General features: G+C 43.3%; 4 protein-coding genes across 4 annotated transcripts in view; 3 read left to right on the forward strand and 1 right to left on the reverse strand.

Annotated features, from left to right (window-relative positions):
- The window catches only part of LOC310785666 (sodium/hydrogen exchanger 3-like), a 30268-nt gene extending 21570 nt beyond the window's left edge, over window positions 1–8698 (forward strand). Inside the window, exons 7-16 of the mRNA XM_083646810.1 lie at window positions 55–257; window positions 470–559; window positions 664–734; window positions 1883–2012; window positions 4188–4333; window positions 5860–5986; window positions 6200–6373; window positions 6871–6925; window positions 7030–7116; window positions 8049–8698. Coding sequence (XP_083502936.1) covers window positions 55–257; window positions 470–559; window positions 664–734; window positions 1883–2012; window positions 4188–4333; window positions 5860–5986; window positions 6200–6373; window positions 6871–6925; window positions 7030–7116; window positions 8049–8347 — 1382 coding nt within the window. The 3' untranslated portion in view covers window positions 8348–8698. The remainder of the gene's footprint in view (window positions 1–54; window positions 258–469; window positions 560–663; window positions 735–1882; window positions 2013–4187; window positions 4334–5859; window positions 5987–6199; window positions 6374–6870; window positions 6926–7029; window positions 7117–8048) is intronic.
- A 1404-nt stretch (window positions 8699–10102) lies between these two features.
- Window positions 10103–18286, reverse strand: olah (oleoyl-ACP hydrolase). The gene is made up of 7 exons (XM_083645718.1): window positions 18268–18286; window positions 17936–18066; window positions 17229–17367; window positions 16967–17066; window positions 16424–16593; window positions 11537–11619; window positions 10103–10418 (listed from the first exon to the last, which is right to left on the reverse strand). Exons 1-7 carry the CDS (start codon window positions 18282–18284, stop codon window positions 10276–10278), a joined length of 783 nt encoding a protein of 260 aa, XP_083501844.1. The 5' UTR covers window positions 18285–18286; the 3' UTR covers window positions 10103–10275.
- LOC310784688 (E3 ubiquitin/ISG15 ligase TRIM25-like) lies at window positions 13463–16273 on the forward strand (the record flags this gene model as incomplete). Its single annotated transcript, XM_083645717.1, has 1 exon — window positions 13463–16273. The coding sequence occupies one exon, from the start codon at window positions 13463–13465 to the stop codon at window positions 14795–14797; it is 1335 nt and encodes a 444-aa protein (XP_083501843.1). The 3' UTR covers window positions 14798–16273.
- Window positions 18287–22028: 3742 nt separating the features above from the next.
- Window positions 22029–26851, forward strand: LOC310785061 (small ribosomal subunit protein mS40-like; the record flags this gene model as incomplete). Its single annotated transcript, XM_083646054.1, is given in 8 exon segments — window positions 22029–22090; window positions 23620–23708; window positions 23812–23909; window positions 24705–24713; window positions 24717–24773; window positions 24946–25012; window positions 25160–25219; window positions 26655–26851. Coding segments are annotated over 8 exon segments (639 nt in total).
- Window positions 26852–27459: the final 608 nt, after the last annotated feature.

A 27459-nucleotide genomic window follows, 5' to 3' on the forward strand; every position in this document is an offset into this window, starting at 1 on the left:
ATAAATTTAATAGAGAAAGAATAATACTTTGTGTGTTTGAAATGTGTACTACAGGTGTCTTTTTACTCACCTGGATCCTGAACAAGTTCCGGCTGGTCCGCTTGGAGATGATCGACCAGGTGATTATGAGCTATGGTGGCCTGCGAGGGGCCGTTGCGTACGGCCTGGCTATGATGCTGGACGATAAAAAGATCAAAGAGAAGAATTTGATGGTCTGCACTACACTCATTGTGGTGTACTTCACCGTCATCCTTCAGGTAACCTACCGCACTTTCCCTCAACATGCAGACATGGTTCAACTCTTCTGTCTATGAAATTACAGTATGTTTATATAATATATAATAGAAGAATAGAAACTTTATTGGTGCCCAGGGAAATAATTGGTGGTTGCACAGCAGCTGAAATACGGTATTTCTTGGTTTTGCACATACTATGCGATAATAAAACCTGTTGATAATCTCGATTGCAGGGAATAACAATGAAACCTCTGGTAACCTGGCTGAAAGTAAAGAGAGCTGAAGTGACCGAGCTCACACTTGTAGAGAAAGTACAGAATAAGGTAAAGTTCAAAATAAAACTCATTTCGCCTTTTGCAAACACAGCAGCAATAGAAACAAACTACGGGAACCTGTTTATGATCCAATATCTCTTTATTTTGCTCAGGTGTTTGACCACATGCTTGTTGCCATAGAAGACATATCTGGACAAATAGGACACAACTACATGAGGGACAAGTATGTGAAGAATCATCACCATCACCATTTACAAGAATGCTTTCCCACAAAAATGCAAATTCTCTCATCATCTCCTCATCTTCCAGCTGAAGCACGGGTGAAGTTTGTCCATATAACACACAGGGAGGTTGCCAGGCAGCGCAACTCCATAGCAGCCTTCTCCAAAACAACTGAAGTCGATGGGGACCACTTCAGAGTTCCAAAAAGACCTACATTTACATAATAATTTTGCGCAAATCTTAAAGCTGCATTCAGCAATGTTTTTGTGTTAAAATAAGTGTTAAATGGCTCTATATTCTGACAGCAATCACTGGAATAGAGTGTTTGGTCAGTGACTTGAAACCCCCCACCCGCTGTCCTCTATCTCTCTCCTGTAGTCCTGCAGGCAGGGCGGACGTATCTCCACAACCGTAACTCGGCTTGGCTCAATGGCGGCATTGGATTCGGGGATTCATCCTTTTGTAAAGTTTACAGGCATCGTGATTGGACCTTCCGTTTCTCAGAAAATGTCAACTTTTCTCTGATTGGATCAAAATTGGCGCCGACCTCAAACTATCCAATCAAAGAAAAGTTGACGGAAACGGAAGGTCAGATCGCGATCCCTGTAAAGGACTATATGTATTTTTTCACCCCGAATCCGTGAGTGTCTACGAGCTACGGTTGCGGAGATACGTCCGCCCTACCTGCAGGACTACAGGAGAGAGATAGAGGACAGCGGGGGGTTGAGGGTTTCAAGTCACTCTATTTCAGTGATTGCTGTCAGAATATAGAGCCATTGAACACTTATTTGAACACAAAAACATTGCTGAAAGTACCTTTAACTACTGCTGATTGATTTGCAACAAATAATGGTTTTTAGCGCTTTCTATTCACAGTGTGATTGTTTTGGCTGTTTTTGTTTTGGAAGTCTAAAGAACAGGGTCCCCATTGACTTCAGTTGTTTTGGAGAAGGCTACTACGACGTTGTGCCGGCAACCTCCCTGGGTGTCATATGGACTAACACATTTCACCTGGTTCATTTGGCATGAGGGTGAGTAGATGGTGAGAGAATTGTCTTTTTTGGGTGAACTATTCCTTTAACTTGGCATCACTGCGCAGTTACACACTGTGGATTTGAGTGTGTGAACAAACCCCATTCCACTGTGAAGGTGGAATCACTTTGAGGAGAAGTGGATGTCCTGGCTTTTGATGAAACCATCGGCGAGGAAGAATCGCGACCACCTCTTCAGTGTCTTCCACAAGCTGAACCTCAAGGATGCAATGAGCTATGTGTCTGAGGTGAGGGCGACTAGAATCAGAATCAGGATCACTTTTATTGCCACAATGTACAAGATTACATACGAGGGATCTGTCTTAGTGTCAGTATGCAGCGTAGCGGTCATATATCAATATTCAGAGATAAAGAAATAGAAGAAATATCTAAAGACAATCACAACGTTGCAAGTGCAGTCCAATATACAGTAGGGGTTCAAAGTCTGAGACTGTGGGCCTTCCCCCAGACAAAGCTTGGAAAAAGGAGCCCCCCTCACTCAATTTCTGGATGCCTATGGGATCGTGATTATGTTATTTGATCCCATAGACCAGAGGTTCTCAAATGGTTTTCAGCCAAGGACCCCTTACACAAGATGGAAAATATACCGGGGACCCCCTCATTTGGATTTGTGATTTTGGGCTAAGCTTAATTGTTTCCACGGTAACGTGCTTGACTTTTAAATGTATAGGTTTGTTAGATTATAATGTAATCCATGAACCATTTTAGATTTAAAGCATAAAATATTTTCATTGAACTATGAAGCTTTTGCACACAAAAAAAAGTTTTTATTTTTATTTTACTGAAAACTTTTCGCGGACCCCCTGGCAAAGTGCCACAGACCCCTGGGGGTCCCCGGACCCCCATTTGAGAACCACTGCCATAGACACTCAGCAATTGAGCCAAGATAGCCTGATGTTGCTGTTTGAAATACGGTACTTCAGTTCAGACATCATTAAAAAAAGATATGTTTGGAGGCATTTATTTGTTTCTGACTCTGGGAAAGTGGGGAAAACAGTCAAATTCCACAAAACTACTATATCTCTGAAGTACAGTATCTCTTTAACCAAATCACACACATTTAGGCTCTTCTATGAGATCTCCTTTTGATAACTAATGTAATATTCTTTCACTTCAATTCTCTGAGCTTCCCCTGAAACTGCTTGGAGCCCCCATGGGGAGGCCCACTCCCACTTTGTGAACCTCTGCAGTATACAATATATACAGTACACGTAGGAGTGTTCATTAAATATGAATTCACAGTCCAAGTTAAATAGGCATTAAATGAAATATGAATTACAGTCTAAGCGGTGCTCTATGTAATTTACAAGAGTAATCTAATGGAGTAGAAGTTCTGGTAGGAGAAGCAGCTATAATACTATAAAGTAATGAGTGAAGTCCAGCTACTGTAGCTGATGGGGGGGTCAGCTGAGTTCAGGAGGTGTGTGTGTGTGTGTGTGTGTGTGTGTGTGTGTGTGTGTGTGTGTGTGTGTGTGTGTGTGTGTGTGTGTGTGTGTGTGTGTGTGTGTGTGTGTGTGTGTGTGTGTGTGTGTGTGTGAGTGAGAGAGAGAGAGAGAGAGAGTGAGGTTAGCAGGGTCCTTGGTAGAGGAGGCTTTCGGGCCTTGTTGGTAAGGCCGATGGCAGTTGGGAAGAAGCTGTTCATGTGGCGAGAGGTTCTGGTCTTGACAGACCTCCGTCTCATTAGGGGGCTGTTCTTGAAGTTTTATTCAATTAGGTGTTACCTACATCAAGGTATTAAGGATAGACTTAAAAAGTGTGGGGGGGGAGTGAGTTTTTACCCTTACTGTCTGTGTTAAACTGTAAAGGTGGAGGTTACAGGTGTAGCCTCAGCAAGTGGGACATCGTGGTGAAATGAGGACTCAAGAGGAACTAATGCCAAGGGTTTTTATTTACAAACCAAATCCCTTGATTGATGATGGAAAATCATGTGGACAGATGATTTGGCCTAAAAGACAAACAAGGTATTAACAAAGGATTTGAACAAACAAGGGAAAACAAAGTCCAACTGTATAGTAATATAATAAATCTTAATTCAAATCAAATACTCAATCAATATACAAAGGAAATAACTAACTATAACAAACTAACACTTCAAACGATGCATCTGCACATGGACAATCAATTGGGAAGAACAGACCAGAGCAGCCTCCTCTCAGCAGCATACATGGCAAACTGAGCCTGGCCTACCGAGCTTCACCCAATCAACCACCCTTTATTGAGCCCAGGTGCAGCTCAATCAGGGTCCCAGGTGTGGCTGGTTAGGTGAGGCTGAACTGGTGGGGAGATTTTGTACACTATCAGCATCCAGCATCTATAGAAACCAGCATTAAAGGATACAGACATAGTGTTTGTTGCTGATTTAATAGCAGATGATAAGTATTTCCTCCTTTTCCTGGTTGCAGGGCGAACGCAGAGGCTCTCTGGAATTCATCCGTAATGAAACGGCCATCGTGGACTTCAAGAAGAAGTTTGGTGAGGACTTCTCCGAAGTCATCCCTGACATCATGGGAGACCTGTCTGATGATCGCGTGCCGGTTTCCTCCATCATGTGAGCAAGCCCACTTTTAGCCTATTTACAGCGTCATCACAGGGGGGCGGAGCTAAGATTGGACTGCACCATATAGCAAGTGTAAATACATGCCAGTATAGGGTCAGCCGGTGGTGGACAAGCAATCGTAAACAGCACTTATTTACAAAAAACACTGCCAATTCCCACCTTCCTGGAACAGCCAGTTTGCAAATGGGCATATTTGAATAGGATGATTCAGCGTGATGTCACTTGCCACCCAGAAATGTGGAACCCCCGTGGCAGTTAAGTTAAGTTATCCTTTATTTATCCCCTTGGGGAAATTCATCCTCTGCATTTGACCCATCCTCTACTAGGAACCTTCCTAGAACTAGGAGCAGTGGGCAGCCACTGTGCAGCGCCCGGGGTTATTAGTATGAGTTGTGCCAAACAAATGTTAATATCTCAAAAACTATACATCACATCGCTTATATTTATATTATATATAATATATATTATATAGCTCAAGAGTTTGATGTATAATATATGCATGTCGTGTTAAAGTTGTGTGAACTGTCGCAGTTTTTAAAATGTAAACGGAGGCACCCGGCTAGTCAAGTCAAGTCAAGTCAAATTTATTTGTATAGCACATTTCATACACAGATGCAGTTCAAAGTGCTTCACATAAAATGGATGACATAATAAAAAAAAAAGAAGATAAAATAGACATTTCATAACAGCTTTGTCTTTATACTGTAGTTTGGACGCCAAGCATACCCTCTACTGGTACCTTGCGTCTTCTGTTGCCCGTACATGCCACAGCAATGGGTTTGCATAAAATCAGATAGAGGCAATTCAAAGTGTCTAATTTTGGCAGCTACCCAATTTGACATAAAATAGATCAATCAACATTGCATTCAGTGTGTATACCTTCTATTATACCTACGTATAATTTTATACCTCCTTTCGCAAAACTCACGCCAAGCATACCTTTCAGCTTGCGTCTTTCACTAGAGTCAGACACTCAAGCCTCCCAAAGCTCACGCTCCATAGGGTTCCATTGCCGTTGCCACCCAGTGACGCGGTTTGTTTACCAAAATGCTGCCCGGCTGATCCCTCGTATAACAGCAGACTTAAAGCATCTGAGCATTTCAACTGCTTTTTTGTGATTAACATTTTTTTTAATTTAAAATAAAGAAGAGAAACAACAACAACAAAATGGCAGCACACTAACAATAGAAAGCAAAGTAATAATGAAACATACATTCCAGTATTTCAACAGCTTGAAAACTGATATCGATATAGCCTATTCATTCAACAAATCCAGGTACAAGATTAGATCATTAATAATTAATTATCTTGCCCCAGTGTGTGTGTGGACGCTCAGATTCTGCCCCCTAGTGACCAAAAGCAGAAACGGCAACACTTGGAATAAACCAAACTACTTTGAAATATGGTGCACTGAGCATCTAGTTATTCTCATTCGTAGGAGTCAGGTGTAAGCCCTGTAGCTGTGTATGATGAAGGCTTTGGGCAAGTCAATGGCTTGTATGCTTTTTGCCCTGCAGAAGAGGCAATAATGTGCCGTCGGTGAGCTTGGAGATGCACGAGCAGGACATGAAGAGCGTGAGACAAGCGGAGGACATCAACACTCACCACCTGCTGCAGCAACATCTGTACAAGGGCAGGAAACAGGTGGGCTTCTTCTGTCACGGAAGGAGTGGGTTGAATACATACAAATAATATAAATACATCCATTTCAAACAGGAGAGATATAGGTCAGGTTAAAAACTATTATCCAAAACTAATGAGGAATTGTCTTCGGCTTCACAATGTCGATTCCCAACTTCTCAAACTGACTCTTCAATCTTCTCTTGTTGTTGTTGTTGTTGTTGTTTTGGCTTACAGCACAGGCACAGGTACAGCAGGAGCCATTTTGACGTCAACAAAGATGAGGGCGAGGTGCAGGAGATCTTCCAGAGGACCATGAGGAGTCGTCTGGAGTCCTTCAAGTCTGCCAAGATGGGTGTCGCTCCGCCCAAGACTATCACCAAGCACCCAAAGAAAGACCAGCAGCAAAAGGTTGGAGGAGGCTTAGTATTCTTGTGCACTTGACATTTAGGGGATAACATACATTTAATCTGTCATCATAGCGAGTCAGAACTTGTGTAGGTCAATATAGCAGTGGTTCACTTTTTCATTATCAAGGACCCCAAATTTAGTCTACATTAGTTAGGGCCTCCATTTGATGAGATTTTTGAGAATATTTCAACATTCAATATGACGTTCAATATGATTTTGTCCAGAATTCTATATAGAGGGATAACGGGCAATCTATGATCAAAATAGCCATTCTTCTACATTCTCTAATTGTTTTAACTTCTTGTTAAGTGAAATTATGGTGACGTTTAACCATTCATAATTTTGCTGGGGACCCTCTGGAACCCCCACAAGGACCCCTGGTTGTCCCCGGGCGCCATGTTGAGCACCACTGTAATATAGCATGCCTTATCATATCTTTACACTTTGCTAGTTTAGGAAGTGAATGACTAAATGTTCATGTTGTTGCATTGATGCAGATGCCAAATGGAAAATCAGTGGACAGAAGTAAAAGCCACCCGTTTGGCGATGAAGGTCTGCATCTGTTCTTCAGTTTTTGTCAATAAAGATAAACAACCTATTTTTGTGTACTTTGTGAAACCCCTTTTTTAATGTCAATGTCTACTTTTTCACTCTAGATTTTGAGTTCTCGGAGGGAGACAGTGCCTCCGGTGGCGAGGCGTCTGGCGGTTCGTTCCCCACGAGGGTCACATACCGAGCAGGAGGTAAAACTCATCCATCGCCACGCTCACCTTCTCTCTGACCTTTACAGCCCACTAAAGGGACAGTTCACCTCAAAATCAAAAAGATTTAGTTTTCCTCTTACCTGTAGTGCTATTTATCCATCTATCGTTCTCGTCTGAGTTGCCGAGTTTTGGATATATCAGCGGTAGAGATCTCTGCCTTCTCTCCAATACAATAGGTTGAGGCCACATCTCGTCATAGACGCTGGTTTAGCTGGCTCAGCCTGGCTGGGGGCGTGGTCAGGGTGGGGTAAAAACCCCCGTTCTATCCATTCAGCAAAGTTAGAATTTAGCTGATAGCCCAGCCCAAGCAGACACGATCAGGGATTTAACCACCGCAGTAAATGTACATCTGAGCAGACGTCTTGTGTTCTGCTCTAGAACCCCCAAACCTGTAGTTTAGAGCCGCAGCACCGTCTTTTGGTGAGTCAACCCATGAGATATATGGGCAGTTTTACCCCACTCGCGCGCCAGACGTTTAACATTTTGTGGGCGTTCCCAGACATGCAGACTGTCTCTATGGAACTGGATGGCACTTGGCTTGCGGTGCTCAAAGCGTCAAAAAATACATTTGAAAAGCTCAACAGCAATGGCTCTTTCCAGAAATCATGACCCGGTTACAGACCTTGTGAGCCGTTTCATGTAGGAACTATTTTCTTTTGAGCAAAACCGTCAAACCGCCACCCACCAACCGTCTCACCACGTGTAACGTTAGCATGCTTCCTTCTCTGTGCTTTGATGGTTGGTGGGTGTAGTTCAGTCGAAAGAAAATAGCGCTACAGGTAAAGAGGCAATGTATTTTGCATTTTGGGGTGAACGCAAAATGTTAATTTTGGGGTGATTTCCATTTGGACATTTTGGGGTGATTGGGTTTAAATGCCGCTCCTCTCTCTTCTCTCTCCTCTCGGGTGCAGCGGGCATCGAGAACCCAGCCTTCATGTCGGAGATCGACCCCATGGCCCCCATGCAGATCCCCCCCTGGCTGGCGGAAGCGGAGGCGGACGGCGGGCCCGTGGCTCCGTCCCAGCGGGCGCAGGTGAGGCTGCCCTGGACGCCCAGCAACCTGCGGCGCCTGGCCCCGCTCCGCCTCAGCACGCGCTCCACAGACTCCTTCGTGCTGGCCGACCTCCCCGCCGCGCCGGACAGACCCGACGGGCAGCCGCCACGGCAGCCCCCGCCACCTCCCCCGAGAGACCCGAGCACCCACATGTAGTAGGGCTGGGCGATATGGACCAAACATCATATCGCGGTATTTCTAGGCTGAATGGCGATACACGATATATCTTCTACAAAGTGGGCTAAATGTTCAGTTGTAAGTCAAAGCCACATGTGAGATGTCTCAAGCACTTTTCTCAAAACAAGATAGGGCTGGGTAATATGGACAAAATATCGCAATATGTTTTATATCGATATTGCAACAATATTGTAGGGAATTTTGGTGCTTTCACAAAATATTTAGCGACACAATGAGAATTTGGTAAATAATCATCAGTAATGTGGATATAATGACCAAGTGGGTAATGGCAAATAATAGAACAGCGTGGTAAGTTCAGATAATTGCATCACTTTACTGTAATGCAGCCTTAACACTTCTGCCATATCACGATATTATCATATCATCAAAAATCTAAGACGATATCTCATCTCATATCATGATATTGCTACAATATCGTGATATTGCCCAGCCCTAACATGTAGCACCCAAACGACCCACCTCACTACACAGGACCACAGACTCTGTTTCTCTTTGAGGCCATTTACACCTGGCACTAACATGTGTTTTCTGTGATCAGATTGCAATCGGATAGTGCTTGACCACATTAACCTGATTATGGTATTAATGTGTCTCCAGTGTCCACATTGCGATCGGATCAGGCAAGCTCCATAGCACAGCAACAGACAAACAATGGTGACTGCTGGTTGTATGTGGATTGAGAGGATGCATTGCATTTACCCTTGTATTCAATGTGGTCACAATGCATCCCTGACCACCTCTGGAGGTGCTTTGGCCGATCAGATCACAATCCGTCCTCAATGTGTCTTGGGGGCGTTTCCACCTGTACTTTAAAGTGGTCAAGCACTATCCGATTGCAATCTGATCACAGAAAACGCATGTTAGTGCCAGGTGTAAATGGCCTCTTTAACCCCTAAGCTGGTTGCCAAAGACATGGCCTCAGACTTTGCACCGTCTACTCTCAGAATCTTTACTAGGGAATGTTTTCTTTTCCACTCCATTGTTTAATCAGTTTCCAGACGCAACAGTCACAATCCCACATATCCTTTAACAGCTTTGTTGCTCCAACTTTCACCCTTGACTGAGCAGAGGAATGGGACATGCAGGGCGAGAGAGAGACTTGCAGCACCTGTTGAACATTAGCTTATTTTTCATGTTGTGCATTTCAAATACTGGTCAAATCCTTAAGCAGCATGAGTTCAATCTGTGTGTTTTCCTGTAGTGGGAGGATAACACAAGCAGAGAATGTGTAGCCTAATATGGAACATAATTATGTTTTTCCTTCATAGCATCTCATCCTTAAATGTGAGGCAATCTTTTTCAAGCACATTGTAGATATGTAATTTATTTGTTGATAAAGAAAATAAAAGCATTCAATTAAGAGTAATATAAAGGTACAGATGTATGTGAAATTAATTCCAATTTTGTCATTTGAATATTTTTGTGTTTTTCTTCTCATTTGTCCAAAAAGAATACCTGACCTCAAATATTAAACTTGAAGGATAAGATTTGTAAATGTCACTTGTATGATAAATAAATATTTATTCACAAATAAGGTTTGTTATTGTGTCAACAAGTCCAACATCTCAAATATGAACACTAGTTACAAGGATATATACAGTAGCAGCCTATCTTGTATATCCCTAGCAAAGACTACAATTACTGAGTGGATGTGGTTTTGGATGGTACCCTTTTAAAATATGGATTTAGCAATACAAATTAAGTACATCAAAACATGTTTTTTTTGTCGACTCAAAAATACTATTATTAGATGTGAAGTCAAAACTGTATTTTATACTCTCCAGACATTTAAGACAGAAGAAAAATCATTTAGTCAGAAATCTTGCTGAAATGTTCACAAATAAGTAAAAAAAAGCAGACAAATATAAATATCTTTATGTATTTCATTACAAGTAGTCCATTTCTGATGTTTCGATTTGCTTTGTGATGTAGTCCAATATAATTTTTTCATTTTCAGATTCTTTCAAGTAAAAATGAGATCCATCCAGCATTCGGACTGTGAAATCTCCAGATGAAATGTCTTTCCAAGCTGTGAATGAAATGAATTAATCAGAAGCCATTAATTGAGGTAACTTTCACATATTCATTCATTTATTCATTCATCAATTCAAAGATGAAGCCACAAGGGCATTAGCAGCACTTGTTGGATCTTTCATTCATGTCAACGGCTTTCTGCTCAAAGTCATGAGATGAGACATATCGAGTGATCTGTCATGGGGTGTTATGAGATATCAGAGTGATCTGTCATGGGGTGTTATGAGATAGAGTGATCTGTCATGGGGTGTTATGAGATATCAGAGTGATCTGTCATGGGGTGTTATGAGATATCAGAGTGATCTGTCATGGGGTGTTATGAGATATCAGAGTGATCTGTCATGGGGTGTTATGAGATAGAGTGATCTGTCATGGGGTGTTATGAGATACGAGTGATCTGTCATGGGGTGTTATGAGATATCAGAGTGATCTGTCATGGGGTGTTATGAGATAGAGTGATCTGTCATGGGGTGTTATGAGATATCAGAGTGATCTGTCATGGGGTGTTATGAGATATCAGAGTGATCTGTCATGGGGTGTTATGAGATAGAGTGATCTGTCATGGGGTGTTATGAGATATCAGAGTGATCTGTCATGGGGTGTTATGAGATATCAGAGTGATCTGTCATGGGGTGTTATGAGATATCAGAGTGATCTGTCATGGGGTGTTATGAGATATCAGAGTGATCTGTCATGGGGTGTTATGAGATAGAGTGATCTGTCATGGGGTGTTATGAGATACGAGTGATCTGTCATGGGGTGTTATGAGATATCAGAGTGATCTGTCATGGGGTGTTATGAGATATCAGAGTGATCTGTCATGGGGTGTTATGAGATATCAGAGTGATCTGTCATGGGGTGTTATGAGATATCAGAGTGATCTGTCATGGGGTGTTATGAGATATCAGAGTGATCTGTCATGGGGTGTTATGAGATATCAGAGTGATCTGTCATGGGGTGTTATGAGATATCAGAGTGATCTGTCATGGGGTGTTATGAGATATCAGAGTGATCTGTCATGGGGTGTTATGAGATATCAGAGTGATCTGTCATGGGTAGGCCGTACATGTTACTGATAGGCAGCCATGCAGGACGAGGACGCATCAGACTGACCTTGTAAGTCATGCGGAACATCCTGCTTTCCATCAAAGCATGTGACTGGACAGGAGAGGAGTGGACTGTCAGGCTTGTCATACCTGGAGATATAAAAAAATAAACCCTTTATTACATCTATCTTACTGAGCCTCTGATGACACTATGATCATTTGATGAATATATTAATCCGATATTACATTGATTGTACATCTCATATTTAGCCTGTTTTTATTATTACAGCTTGCACACTGCAGGGCTCCGGTGACAGTGTTTTATTGCACCACAGAAAACAGTGACGTTTCGAGCTACACGATCTTCATCAGACTGAAGTGAGACGGTAGACGCCATCTTAGAAATAGACATGAGCAAGTCACATGATGCAGTCACATGATGGAATCATGTAAACCGAGTTACACCTGTGATGACACAAACAGAATCTCAGAACACAGGGGCAATATCGGAACCGTGATCAAAAGAGCCCTGTGGCTATGCACTGAAGTCTCATGAAACACTCTGTGGCCTCTCTCAGTTATGTCCAACTCTCACAGAGAGGGGGAGACATTAACTTCTCTGGATTTACACCATAGACACTAGGCTTACCCAAGGGCCTCAATGACGAAATGGATATCCGCCCCTTTCTGTGATTTTGTCAAGGAATATCCAACCACTTTCATTCATCCTGTCAGTTTATATATATATATATATATATATATATATATATATATATATATATATATATATATATATATATATATATATATATATTGGGGGGTCCTTATTAGAAAGGACAGTAGGCAGACAGGAAAGGTGGGGAGAGAGAGGGGATGACATGTGGCAATGGACCTCGGGTTGGATTCGAACCTGCGTCGGCCGCGCGAAGAACTGAGCCTCCGTGGTACGCGTGCAACCAGGTGAGCCACGATCCTGTGTCCTCCTCTGTCTCTATACTGTTGGTCTCAATGGTGGAAATGGCCAGGTTTTACTCTGGGAACCTTACTTACACAGGATGGGGGTCCCTGGACGCGGTGCGGCCCGGGCGGGGAGCATAGGATATTATTTCTGAATGCTTGACTCTTTTTTTTTTTTACTCATTATACCATTACAACTACGTAAAAAATATCTTACAAAAGTGTGAGAGAGAGAGAGAGAGAGAGAGAGAGAGAGAGAGAGAGAGAGAGAGAGAGAGAGAGAACCATTCTAAATACCGGTAGTTAATTTCCACAAGCCATTTACAAGGCATTTCTCTTTTTTTTTGAGGGACAATGCACATTAATGAACATTACTGTAAATGCGCCAGTGTTAGCCAGATGGCTAATTTTCAACTGCTGTCCCTTGGAACTCCAGTTCTTTTTGCCAGTGCCTCACACACACTGACAGGAGTCTTAACCCTAACATACATGTCTTTGATGGTGGGAGGAAACCGCAGCACCCAGAGAAAACCCACACAAACATGGGGAGAACATGCAAACTCCACACAGAAAGGGCATGGGACGGACTGGGGTTCGAACCCACAACCTTCTTGCTGTGAGGCAGCAGCGTAACCACTGAGCCACCCGGTGCCTGCATTGGAACTTTATTTTGAAATGTTGCACTTAAAGTGAGGGGGATAAGGGGGGAGAGAGATTGATTTTAAGTTTGTATTTAAACACACACTGCCTCTTTAACGCTCCTCTTCCTGGAATAAAGCAAGGCCTGATAACCCCTCCCTCAAACACAGCCAGTTCTATTCTCTCCACATATTTCCTGTTCCTCCCCTTTCACAGATCTGCCAGTTTAAAGATAGGTGTAAACATGCTGTGAAGTGCAAGAGCTGACCAGCCCATTCACTGCAGATCAGCACATGAACATGAAGACAACAACAAGAGGTTTGGTTTGGAGCAGAGCCCAGCTTGTTTCAGTTCAGAGGAAGTTAAACTATCTGACTCACTGTCACTGAGAAGTGAAATGGCGCAGCAAGGAATTCAGCTGGAAGAGGCAAAATTCTGCTGTTCGATCTATCTGGATCTACTGAAGGATCCGGTGACTATTCCCTGTGGGCACAACTACTGCATGAGCTGTATTAAAAGCCACTGGGATGGAGAGGATCAGAAGAAAATCCACAGCTGCCCCCAGTGCAGACAGACCTTCATTCCAAGGCCTGCGCTGGTGAAAAACACCATGTTTGCAGATTTGGTGGAGGAACTAAAGAAGACAGGACTCCAAGCTGCGCTTCCTGATCGCTGCTATGCTGGACCTGGAGATGTGGGCTGTGATTTCTGCACTGGGAGAAAGCTGAAAGCCCTCAAGTCCTGTCTGGTGTGTCTGGCCTCTTACTGTGAGCAGCACCTCCAGCCTCACTATGAATCATCTACCTTTAAGAAACACAGGCTGGTGGAAGCCACCGTGAAGCTTCAGGAGAACATCTGCTCTTGTCACGACGAGGTGAAGAAGATGTTCTGCCGTACTGATCAACAGTGTATCTGTTATCTCTGCTCCGTGGACGAACATAAGGGACACGACACAGTCTCAGCTGCCGCAGAAAGGACAGAGAGGCAGAAAGAGCTTGGGGTGAATCGGCAAAAAATCCAGAAGAGAATCCAGGACAGAGAGAAAGACGTGAAGGTGTTTCAACAGGAGGTGAAGGCTATGAATCTCTCTGCTGATAAAGCAGTGACAGCCAGTGAGAAGATCTTCACTGAGCTGGTCCATCTCATTGAGAAGAGAAGCTCTGAGGTGAAGCAGCAGATCAGATCCCAGCAGAAAGAGGAGGCGAGTCGGGTTGAAGAACTTCAGGAGAAGCTGAAACAGGAGATCTCTGAGCTGAGGAGGAAAGACACTGAGCTGGAGAAGCTCTCACACACAGAGGATCACATCCACTTCCTACACAGTTACCCCTCGCTGTCACATCTCAATCAATCTACAGACTCACCCAGGATCAATACCCGTCCTCTGCACTACTTTGAGGATGTGACTGCAGCTGTGTCAGAGGTCAGAGATAAACTACAGGACATTCTGACAGAGGAATGGCCTAAGATCTCACTGACAGTGAGTGAAGTAGATATTTTACTGCCACCACCGCCGGACCTTGAGAGCCTGCTTCGCTACAGGACACAGTACCAGGAGCAGCAGCCCGTCCTGAGGCAGCAGCACCCCCAACTGTTCGGAGGACCACACTACAGGCACGCACAGGAGGCGTTTGCCATACAGGAGTCCATGTTGCTGGAAGACAGAGAGAGAGAGACACAACGCAACAGAATTGCTAAAATCAAAACGGCTCTGCAACGAGACGTGTGTAACTAAAACAAATAGATAAGCCTAGGCCTGGTCAGTTGTCTTTTCATACTGTAAGGAAGCCATCTGAGTCTGCTCTTATTGCAGTCAGGTCCTGAGTAGAGAAGGTCTGACTGGACGTTGTTACTGGGAGGTGGAGTGGAGCGGGTAGCAGTCTCATATAAAGATATTAGCAGAAGAGGGCGTGAAAGTACGGTATATTTGGATACAATGACAAGTCTTGGGCATTAGAGTGTGACAGCGATAGTTATCAGTTCAGACATAAGAATATCGAAACTCCCATCTCAGTCCCTCGGTCCTCCAGAGGAGGAGTGTACCTGGATCACAGAGCAGGTATTCTGTCCTTCTACAACGTCTCTGAAACCATGACTCTCCTCCACAGAGTCCAGACCACATTCACTCAGCCTCTCCATCCTGGACTGTGGTGTTATGATATCAGAGACACTGCTGAGCTGTGTAAGCTCAAGTAGACGGGACTTATTAAAGCAGCTGTGTGTGTGTGTGTGTGTGTGTGTGTGTGTGTGTGTGTTTCTCTCTCTCCATCTTTGGTGCTTAGCTCTCATTGCTGTGGTGTTTCTGCACTGCACTTCCCACAGATCATCTGTCAATCAAACAGTGTGGGCGGGACTGTGATGTATTTTTCCAAGTTAAATTTTCTGTTGATGATGTTTGATTTCCTGTAGGTGGCGCTCTTTTCTTTGCCTTATATCAGTCAGTGATAGCGAGTATCCAAACACACATGTATTCATATGAAAACATAAACTGTTGTGTGGCCTATATAGTTCTTATTGTTGTGTATTTCTATTGTGACTGTTTCTGTCCCACTACATCGGCCTTAATGGAGCTGTGTGTGTGTTCCCCCTCTCGTTCTCACCGTTCCTTCTCAATGTTTACTCTGGGAACTCCGTTCCCAGGCGTCCCCCCCTCCCATTTCCAACACTGGTTGGTCTCTGGCCTAACTTATTGCATCTTTTAGACATTTAGAGGCACCTCTATAGTCTGTTCCTGTTCTTGATGATGGCCTTATAGCCTGATGATGGTTTTGAGACACCATATTGAGTGTCCTCCTCTTTAGATATCTATGTATATATTGGCTGTTTTTGTCTGTCTTTGCCTTTTTTTCTAGGGATGTACAGAGGTTTTACGCTTTGTGTTTATGACTATACGTGGCGTACGTATGCATTGTGTGTATTGGTACTTTAAGAACAATCTATACATATTCCTACATGCATCACATATGATCTAATATAACGTATGTGATTGCACTGTTATATAGACATAACTGATTTTTCTATTGACTTTTCTGGTGACCTCATACATGTCATGTCACACATGCCATGTCATCATCACAGGTGTAACTCGGTTTACATGATTCCATCATGTGACTGCATCGTGTGACCTGCTCATGCGTATCTCTACGATGGCGTCTACTTCAGTCTGATGAAGCGCATGTAGCTCAAAATGTCACTGTTTGCTGTGGTGCAATAAAACACTGTCACTGGAGCTTTGTGTGTGTGCGAGCTGTTTTGATCTATTTGCATCCATTTCTGCACCATCTTTCAGTTCCACACCTGCCCTGTTGGCATTGGATGTGCATGCAGTCAGTTAAGGGGCCAACAGAGATGCGTTGCCCACCTGTAGTTCTCCACGATGTGCAGGTCAGCCTTCAGGGCGGGCAGGAAGAGCTTCAGGACCTCGGGGTTGGCCAGCAGCTCAGGAGGAGTTCCTCCAATCGCAATCAACCACTTGAGAAAATCCTCATCCGATACGTCGCTTCTCTTTGGGGCTTTGATGCGTGTTTCTGACTGTATCACAAAGTACAAAGCCGGAATGGTGTGAGACAAATGCCGAATCCTTCAAACTGTCCTACACATGTATGTATGAATTAGTAATATTATTATTATTATGTATCTCTGTATCATTTTCTTGTCGGCCTGAAAGCATTCATATTTGGCATGACGGGTACCGGCAGGGGTCCCGAGCAGACGGTGACAGGGATGGATTTTCGAATTAGGGGGCCAAAATGAATGAACACATATTCAGCATCATGGAGACATTAATTAGCTACTGATGAAGCACACCTGAGCGGAGTTGGAATCAGCCAGGGAATTGGACTATGCAAGCCCTCTGGGTAAATGGCCAGTGATTGTGTGCTGGATACTTCGTAGCTTCACTCACATAAGGTGCAGAGGCACCCGACAGGAAGATGTGAACCGGCTCCAGGTTGTGGACTCTCTTCAGAGTTTCTGCTACAGCGAAGCTCGTCATGGCACCAAAACTACGACAGAGCAGAACAGTGCAAAGATGGCGTAAAAAAAACAGAAAAAGACGCTGTGATGTATGTAGTGGAATAAAAGTGCAGAAAGGAGGCAAGAGGAAGAAGAAGACTAGCATGAAAGAAAAAGATAATTTTATTTATGAAACCCTATTCTCGTCATACCTGTGGCCGAAGAGGGCGAACGGCTTCTCTGTCAGCTCTGGTAGCAACACAGCGATAACCTCATCCACTATCTGCTGCATGCTCTGAAAGAAGGGCTCTCTGGCTCGACTTTCCCTGCCTGGAAGTTTAACAGCGTACACTGAAAATGAGAGGAAAGAGTCACAAACTAAACTGCTACTGCTACTGCTATGGTTCTCAAACTGTTTTACCTTCACTACCCCCTTTCCCCGACTACAACATTTTGCTTAGAAAACTGCAAGAGAAAACTACAGCATATGAAGCAATGAATGAATGATAACCCACCTTTTGAAGAATATAACATTACAAAATAAGAAATTGAGTGAAAGAGTTGCAATTAGTGCCTCCTGGGTAGATTTTATTTTAACATTTTATTCATTCTCATGATTTATTCTTACATTTTCCCATTTTCTCCTTTCTCTCAAGTACCCCCTGTAGTAGCTCCACGTACCCCAGTTTGGGGAGCCACTGCTCTACTACTACACCCTAAATTCAGGATACAACAAGATACCAAAACAAAACTATTCTGGTAGTTCAAGTTCTTATTGCCACTTAGCAAGGTTGATGGCATTTATTTCAGCGTGGATGGAAAAACTGACAATGAAAATTACTACAAACATCAGAGAAATGGTGAACGGACATAGTACAGCAAACAGGATAGACTGACAGTGCAAAGTGCAATGTGTTACCTTCAGTGGTGTTGTTGAGGACGTTTCCCCAGCGTGCGTAGTGTATGGAGCCCCCTCCTGCCCAGGGGAAGCAGATCAGCCTGGCTGCAGCATCTGGCCTCTTGCTGAAACAGTTGATCACCTTCTCCATTCTGCTTGGGACGAGAAGAGGGGGCGATGATGCAAGAAGACGGATTTGTAGTACAGTCGATGTAGTAGTAGATCATGCGCTTACAGTGAATAGATGTGGAACAGGAGAACATAACTGTGGATGTTATGGATGTTTCACCACAAACAAGTCACCTTATAGCACATATTTTAGGGAGGATTATAACAGCATTCATATGTCACACCTGTGTTGCTGCCTCATCAGCTTCTCCCAGGCAAAGAGCATGAAGCAACTCCTGAAGCTCAACTCAAGTGTAGCCTACAGTTTCCTGGTTATTTTTCTTCTATGGTTTTTGGATGTAGCAATAACCAAATAACTTTGGAGACATCTACAGACTGGAGAGTGCATCACCATGTAAAAATGCTGTAATCTAGTTGTACACAATCTAATTAAACGTTAATTCAGGGACAGTTTTGTGCTATTATGGCATAAAAATTACAAGAGCTACATCATAAAGATGCGATATACATTTTATCTTAAAAATGACGTGCATACGTAGCCTACTTGAGAAAAAAAACTTCATAGGAAGTGACGTTGTTTTCTACAATTGGTATTTCCTGACGGATTTCCCTCGGCGGAGGAGGAGAGCGCTGTCAAATTCTGTCAAGGTAGCCAGAGGTAGCAAGAACAATACCGGAAATTGGGCGATTTTACCTTCAAAATTAAAGGGTAGCTAAATTTCAGGGGATAATTATTGGGGTAGATCTGGGGGACATCTCCCAGAAACATTGTTTTATTAATACACCATTTCCTACAAGTTTGCATTTTTTTTTTTAATATAGCCTAGAGTACAGTATTGGGTTTGTATACGGTTATGCTTGATTCCCAATGATATTAAAGAACCAAATTAATTTAAAGAGATTGTATAGGCCTAACTTCAAGTAGGCTAGCAGCAGCAGTATTATCAGTATTAGAAGTTACTGCTAATATAGTAATTTACTATTACTAGTACTATAGTACTACTGCAGCTACGTGCCAGCAGTCTCCACTCCACTCTAGCAGTTTTATACACTTGTGCTCTTTTGCTCTCTTACACTTTCTACTGATAGCTACTACTATAACTGCAGCTGCTTGAAACAATTCAAAAATACTCAAACCATTCAGACATTTAAACTCTGTCATGAAATTCAACTGTCTTCAGCCTTCTTTTGTCAAAGCACAACAAATTTTCTTCTGAAAATGTAACCGTTTCTACTTCATTGCTATAATAAATGTAAATTGGACTTATATTTCTATCCATCCATCAAAAAGCTATTAACACTCAACAGCAACTCCTGACATTTATTCAATAATACACTGTACAAAATACATAATTAAACATTTCACACTGACTATGAGCCCAATGTGTTTCATAGACTGTATTTGTTTATGTCTGAGGATGTTGGTCTAGTCTAGTGCGACATCTAGTGGGCTAAGAAAATCACTGTCTCTAAAAAGGAAATTAAGAGTCATTTGGTTAGCTTTCTGCTTGAGTAGGAGACATGGAACACTGGCCTATTTCAGTGTTGGCTCTTCATCCTGGCCTATGGCAGTCTATGTACCTCGTCGTGGTGTGAGGAGTGATGGGCCCAAAAATGTACAACACAGGGCAAAGAAGTAGCCAGCTGCAGTAACAAAGACGTAGTGGTCAAGTGTGACATATAAAATGTTAAAAATTATCACAATAAAAATACACAATCCATCAGTTACACTATAAGTACAGTGTGGTACCCCTTAATTAGCCTATAAGTACAGAATTGGTCCCCTGCTTTAGAATACAGCCCGCGACCCCGTAGTTACCCTGTAAGTACAGTGTGGTACCCCGTAATTAGCCTATAAGTACAGAATTGGTCCCCTGCTTCAAAATACAGCCCGCGACCCCGTAGTTACCCTGTAAGTACAGTGTGGTATCCCGTAGTTATACAGTACAGATCTTGTTACCCTCTAGTTACAGTCTAAATTCACTCCTTGTACCCCGTAGTTATACTATAACTACACTCCTTGTACCCCGTAGTTATACTATAACTACACTCCTTGTACCCCGTAGTTATACTAACTACAGTGTGGTACCCCGTAGTTATACTATAAGTACAGATCTTGTTGCCCTCTAGTTAAAGTCTAAATTTACTCCTTGTACCCCGTAGTTATACTATAACTACACTCCTTGTACCCCGTAGTTATACTATAACTACAGATCTTGTTACCCTCTAAAGTTTAAATTCACTCCTTGTACCCCGTAGTTATACTATAACTACACTCCTTGTACCCCGTAGTTATACTATAACTACACTCCTTGTACCCCGTAGTTATACTATAACTACACTCCTTGTACCCCGTAGTTATACTATAAATTACAGATCTTGTTACCCTCTAAAGTTTAAATTCACTCCTTGTACCCCGTAGTTATACTATAACTACACTCCTTGTACCCCGTAGTTATACTATAACTACACTCCTTGTACCCCGTAGTTATACTATAACTACACATGCTTATTTGCGGGCTGTATTCTAAAGCATTACCAACTGCTGCTCTGCCCAATCTGCAACCACCTGATGACTGATGCTGTGATCATAGCCTGCTGTGTGGGACCAGTTACTGTGATGACTGTATCAGGAGGATCACCTTGCTGAACTCAGAGGAGCACACCTGCTTCAGCTGCAAACAGTGTGATGTTTCACCAGATAACCAACAATGCACTTCGACAGGCTGTCAATAACTTTAAGAGTGAGACAGGTTATGTCAAACATCATGGGCGCAAGGAGCTGTGCCAAGCAGCCCCACCCAATCGACCTGCGACCTTCAGGCCTGCAATACCTGGGTCAGCACGTATATTTTCAAGGCGAGGGGTTCGAGTGCAACGGCGAAGAGGGCCGGTGAAAGAGAAGAGCCCTTCTGGACCGAGCGAAGCAACAGGAACCTGGTCATCCAGGAACCTGGTCATCCATCAGGGTTATGTTTGACCTCCAGAAGCAACTGCAAATTAATTGCAGTGACATCTTGAGGCCATCGAACAAAGCCACCTGCCCGAATTAGCCTATTTCACTTCCTACCCAATTCACCCATTTTGTGTCTAAAAGGCAGGAAGTAACACATGTGCAAGCAGAACACTAATGAGGGTTTCCAACTTCCAATCCCTGGCTTTTGGTGTTCCAGTGCCGGTGTAACGTCGATTTTTGCTGCTTTGTCGAAAAATGCTACCGCCGCATAAACCGATAGGGTCTGTCTATCGATTAGGGCTAACGAAGCCTAACCCTAACCTTAACCCTAACCCTAACCCTAAAATTATGGGCGTGGCGATGAAACTTGGAAAATCGGCTTTGCGCACGCGCAGAATCACAAAGTAGCAGGTAGCAAAAATCAACGTTACGTCAGGTTAGTTGCTTCCTGCCTTTTGTTGTTGAATTTCCCTGGCTCTTGTGCCCTCCGGTGTGCCGCCCCCCGCGGGGCGGGGGCGGTGGCCGAGGTGCGCGACTGGGCGATGTCAGGCTGCGTTCATGTGCTGTCGGAGTAATCGGAAAAACGAAATTCCGACAGTGAAAATTCGGCCGAGAACACACAAAGATCAGAAGAATTTATACCCTTTTTTTTATAACTTTATTGTCATTTGTTCACATACAGGACCATACAATACATAACAGTACAGTACAGGGAGTGTTGTAGCAGATACAGACTGGAAGAATTACTTGACTTGCCCGCTCGGTAAAGAGGACCATCCGAGGAATACCTGAATGCAGCATTAGGGCACAGGGCATTTTCTAGTGGGCGCCCTAGGAACTACATGAGAGACTTTAAAAAAATAAACTAAAACTGCATCCAAAATATGAACATGAAAACGCAAAATATGTGGTTCCGTCGATAATCAAGCATGTTTCTATTCGTAAATGTTAATTAGAAATTGTACACTTAATTTGCTAGTATTTCAAATTCACTTCAACCTTTCACCTTCAACCCCCATCATAACAAATATGGCGACATCCATGCAAGGCATCGGGAAGGTTTTGAGTCGCCTATCGCCTTCAATTTTACAGTCACCTTGGCATTATAAGGTATTGTACTTATATACGCAGTTAAATGCACACAGTCTCTGCTTATCTGTCTGCATTTTGTATGAATACAAGTATGTGTTGAAACTGTACGCTACGAGAAACCGCAGTGTAGCCAAGAAGCTTGACCAGACATGAGACAGTGACGTTATCAGCCCAGACTCCATTCAAAAGTCTGAGTATTCAAACTGTTTTCTTGGCTGTCGTCAATCGGAAACACCCGGTAGAACATGCGTTAAAATCATGTATGGATTAGTAGGGTGTGCCATTGAATTCGGCATAGGTTTATCATACCAAACATGTTCATAACCTTTTAACTGCAGTTAGTTAAATCCAATAACATTATTGTCTTAAAGGAACACTCCGCCCATTTTCAACCAGCTTTGTATCATTAGAACATCAGTAGTATATCAGAAAACTGTAAACGGTTTTGAAGTCTGTCATTTAATTTGACAGTTATTGAGTGTTAAAGTGTGGACCAGTGACATCACTGGTCCACACTAACTCAAATTAATAACTCATTAACTCAAATCAACTCTCAAACTGTAAACGGTTTTGAAGTCATTCATCTAGTTTGACAGTTATTGAGAGTTGATTTGAGTTAATGAGTTATTCATTTGAGTTAGTGTGGACCAGTGATGTCACTGGTCCACACTTTAACACTCAATAACTGTCAAATTAAATGACAGACTTCAAAACCGTTTACAGTTTTCTGATATACTACTGATGTTCTAATGATACAAAGCTGGTTGAAAATGGGCGGAGTGTTCCTTTAACAAGAAACGCAGTGGGATCCATAATAACGCGTCAGGGGTATGTGGAGTGATAACGTTACCTTATATTATGCTTTATTTACACTCTATTGACGAGAGTAATTCAATACACTAGTCAGACACTAGTGTAAGTTGACCCGTGGGAGTTGGACGGCCCCCCTCCCCCCCCGAGTCTATCCACCCAGTCTGCTCAGCCAGGAAGGATGACATCACTGATGACATCATCACTGATGATATCATGGCTGCGTCATGTCACCCACACAGATGCTCTTTACACTCCCTGAAAGTTGCAGCCCGATCGCACGTAAAATGGTAATAGCTGTGGTTGGAAAAATTCTGCTCACACACAGAAGATGAATGAACTGTTGGTTGATCGTCACACCTGTATTGTCAGGGGGTTCCTCCGTATATAACCCCCCCACTAAAAACATGCAGAAGATCAGATCGTCATCGTCATCCGACCAGTGACGACAACATCCGAAGTTGGTCCCCGGGCGCTGTACGAGAAAGCGACCACTGCTCCTGGCCTGCCTCCCGGAGGAAAGGACATGCCTGGATGGGTTATATGCAGAGGACACTTTTCACCGGCCACCGTCACGCATGAGTGTGTTGTGGCCGCATGCATGTAGTATTGGGTGTGTTCGTGTGACAGTAAAAGACGGGCTTGTCCGTTACGAGAGAGTCAGTCATGTCTACAGAAGCTCCCTGTGAGAGTAAGCCTGGCTCAGTGTGCTGCCAAGTCACTCCTTCTGCACAGCAGCATCACTTGAGGATGGGGAGGCTGCTTCCCGCTACAAGGACAGGCCCTGGGATTACTTGGAGAGTGACGGTAGACACAAGAAGAATCAGATCCATAGGTTTTAGTTGGACTTTGTTTTACCTCTATGGCTTTTGCAACCTCGCTCTCTCTCTCTCTCTCCCTCTCTCCACAGAGTACATTGAGCGCTATGGAACCGATGCAGTGTGGACAGGTTACAGGAGGAACCACAAAGGAGGCATACCCCCACAGAAGACACGCAGGACTTGCATTGTAAGATATATCTATGGTTGATTCATCCTAAACATGCATCCATGCATAGCCTACACATGTCATCTAAACTCAACCCAACACTGTGACTCTGTTGTTATAGCAAACATTGTGACTCTGTTCAGGGGCGGAGCGACCCTATCAGCCCCCCCCCCCCCCCCCATTTTTTTTTTCTTTTTCTAATTAAGGCCGGTGGCGAAGAAAAAATTGCCTTTTTTACATGTTTGAATCTGTTTTAGCCATATTTAGTGGAATATCTCATTTTAAACACACCAATGTTATTGTCTATTAATTTAATTGCTCTCACACTCAGGCCTGGCATGCATTTTTTTTATTTTTTTTTGATGGGAGTGGGCCCGGAGGGGGGCACCCTCTGCCCCGGTGTACGCTCCGCTACTGACTCTGTTATTATTATAGGACGAATCAGCATGACGTCATTTGCCACCCAGAAATGTGGAACCCCCGCGGCAGTTATTAGTATGAGTTGTGCCAAACAAACATTAATATCTCAAAAACTATACATCACATCGCTTATATTTTGACATTCTGTGTGAGAGCAGAAGTAGCTCAAGAGTGTGATGTATACTATATGCATGTCATGTTAAAGTTGTGTGAACTGTCGCAGTTTTTAATATGTAAACGGAGTCAGCCGGCTAGAGTCAGACACTCAAGCCTCCCAAAGCTCACGTTCCATAGGTTTCCATTGCCGTTGCCACCCAGTGACGCGGTTTGTTTACCAAAATGCTGCTCGGCTGATCCCTCGTATTGAGAACACTGTGACTCTTGTTATTATTATAGAGAGGAGACTAGATCTGTGGAAACCCTTGTCCGATTTGTCGGGATCCAAATGTCATCATCCATTATCAGGTCGGTTACCATCATCACTTTCATAGCCTTACCCTTAGTGTTACTGAATGGTTGGGTTGGGTATAGTTAGTATATTACATATGGTACAGTGGTTTTCAATAATTTTCCATCAGTTTAATATATCATGGTCATAATGACAGGACTCTAAACTCTAATCTTAATTCTCTTGCAGAATGTGAAATTGTTGCAGCAGTTCATAAATCCCTACACTGGGGCTGTGTACGATCCCACTCGAACAGGTAAGCCACCTTTGTTATACATATTGATTCCCAGACGGCTATTGTATCACTTTACATATTAGCACTATGGAGCTGGATGCAGAAGCATCTCCCCAGTTATTTACCAGGCAACACGTTTCCTGACAGTCGTACCTTTTCTCTCTTCAGGTGTGTGTATGAAACAGCAGAAGCAGCTAAATGCAGCCATCGACACAGCGCAAGACCATGGTATGTTCCATAATAACACATCATTAAACGCACACAGACCGACCCGACGTCACCAAATCAAATTCCTATCCGGTGGTTCTCAAAGTGGGGTCCGGGGACCCCCAGGGGTCCTTGAGGGGGTTCAAGGGGTCCCCAGCAAAAAGGGTCAATTTTATATTCACTAGAATTCCCATCCTAAGTAACACAATGACAGAATGTATGACTATTTTGGTCATTGGTTTCATACACTTTCTGTAATAAAACATCTAAAATTGTGACAACCTTCCCACTCTCCTGGCCTTGTCTTGCAGGAGCATGGTGTTGGGGTTGTTAGGCTGATTGGGTATACCTGGGCCCGATGCACTCATTGGGCTTAACAAGCCTTCATCATGGCTGACCAATTTGGGGCCCGTGGGCCTCACTCTGTTTGTTTTGGCCCTCCATGGTTTTTTCGGAGGGGGGGGGGGGGGGGGATCACGGCCAATATTACGTCTTCTTTCAGAGGCTGTGGCGGTGTACTTTTACCATATGAAACTAGAAGACCTATTTTAGATAATTTAATGTAATTTCACATAACATCAACATTTATTTTTGGCCCATGGCCATCCATCCAGATTAATTTTGGCCCTTCAAACAAAATAATTTGGGCACCTCTGCTTCAGACCTCCCACCGGTACAACTTTTGTTCTGTTTGTTTGTTTAATCTACTTTGGGTTGTCTAGTTATTTGCTCTTAGTTTTAGTTAATCAATTATTGTTTTAACAATTTTCCTTTGGTGTATGACATGTGCTTATATTACCAAGATTATAATGATACAAAGTGGGTTGATAATCGGTAAAGCCATCCTTTAAACAAGTCAAGTCAAGTCAAGTTTATTTGTATAGCACATTTCATACACAGAGGCAATTCAAAGTGCTTCACATAAAATGGTTGACAGGAAAAGAAAAGAAAAGAAGAGAATAAAATGGACATTTAAAAGCATCACAACAAAACCTTAAAAAAAGAGTATGAAAAGTGCAAACAAACTAACAGAACAAAAGGTGCATCAGCAAGGAGGGAGAGAGACTGAATGTTTGAAGCCCTTGTTAGGCCAGTGAGTGCACCGGGCCCAGGCGCACCCAATCAGCCCCCAACACCAGGCTCCTGCAAGACAGGGCCAGGAGAGTGGGAGGGTCATCACAAAAGCTAAAATCTTATCAGATGGGAGACACCGGGACAAAATCTTATCAAATAGGGGTCTGTGGTCTACTTTGTGTCAGTTTAGGGGTCCTTGAGATGAAAAAGTTTGAGAACCACTGTCCTATATGATTATACTTGCTGACTGAATAGATTCTAAAGCAACATCTTTAGTTCTATTTCATCACTGTATAATGCATGGTTTCATGTTTGGATTGAAGGTGCCGTTATTCAGTATATTTCCCCCCCAAATACCCAAAACGTTGTTCTTCATTTTCAGGCTTGCTACCCTTCCAGATTCCCCATGTGGAATTCTCAGGAGAAGACTACTCCAATTCCCATGATGCAGTGGGGTCCACCCCGTCAGTCTCGTTCCTGACCTCCGGTGACCCCTGGTATAAGTGGTCCGGCCACATCGCGCTGGACGAGAAAGAAGTGGCCAAAGTGAAGAAGACGTACAAGGCTTATCTTAAATAGAAGGGGGACATCTGCTTAGCATGAATTATACAGATCTCTTCTCTTCAGTTTACCATGATGTGATGTCAGTAATAAAACATTATTGTATAATCAACAGTTCAGTTTAATTTGCTATAAATGTTAAGGCTGCAACGTGTGTGGGATGGCACGGTGGCTCAGTGGTTAGCACTGTTGCCTCACAGCGAAGAAGGTTCCGGGTTCGAACCCCGGTCCATCCCAGGTCCTTTCTGTGTGGAGTTTGCATGTTCTCCACGTGTTTGTGTGGGTTTCCTCTGTGGGCTCCAGTTTCCTCCCACCACCAAAAGAGATGTAAGTTAAGGTTAATACTCCTGTCAGTGCTCCTGACCAAGGCAATGGTAAAATAACTGGAGTTAGTCCCTGTGTGCTGCACTGCGGCTGCCCACTGCTCCTAGCTCTAGGAAGGTTCCTAGTAGAGGATGGGTCAAATGCAGAGGATGAGTTTCCCCATTGGGATAAATAAAGGATTACTTAACTTAACTTAGTGGTGATTGGTGAGAAGTCAAGGGTCCCCTTTGAAAATGACCATGCCAGTTTTTCCCCTCGCCAAAATTGTGCCCAATTGTGTGGAGTGTTATTTTGTCCTCTTA

The sequence above is a fragment of the Poromitra crassiceps genome, assembly GCF_964638095.1.
Source record: "Poromitra crassiceps genome assembly, chromosome: 11".
Classification (NCBI taxonomy): Eukaryota; Metazoa; Chordata; class Actinopteri; order Beryciformes; family Melamphaidae; genus Poromitra; species Poromitra crassiceps.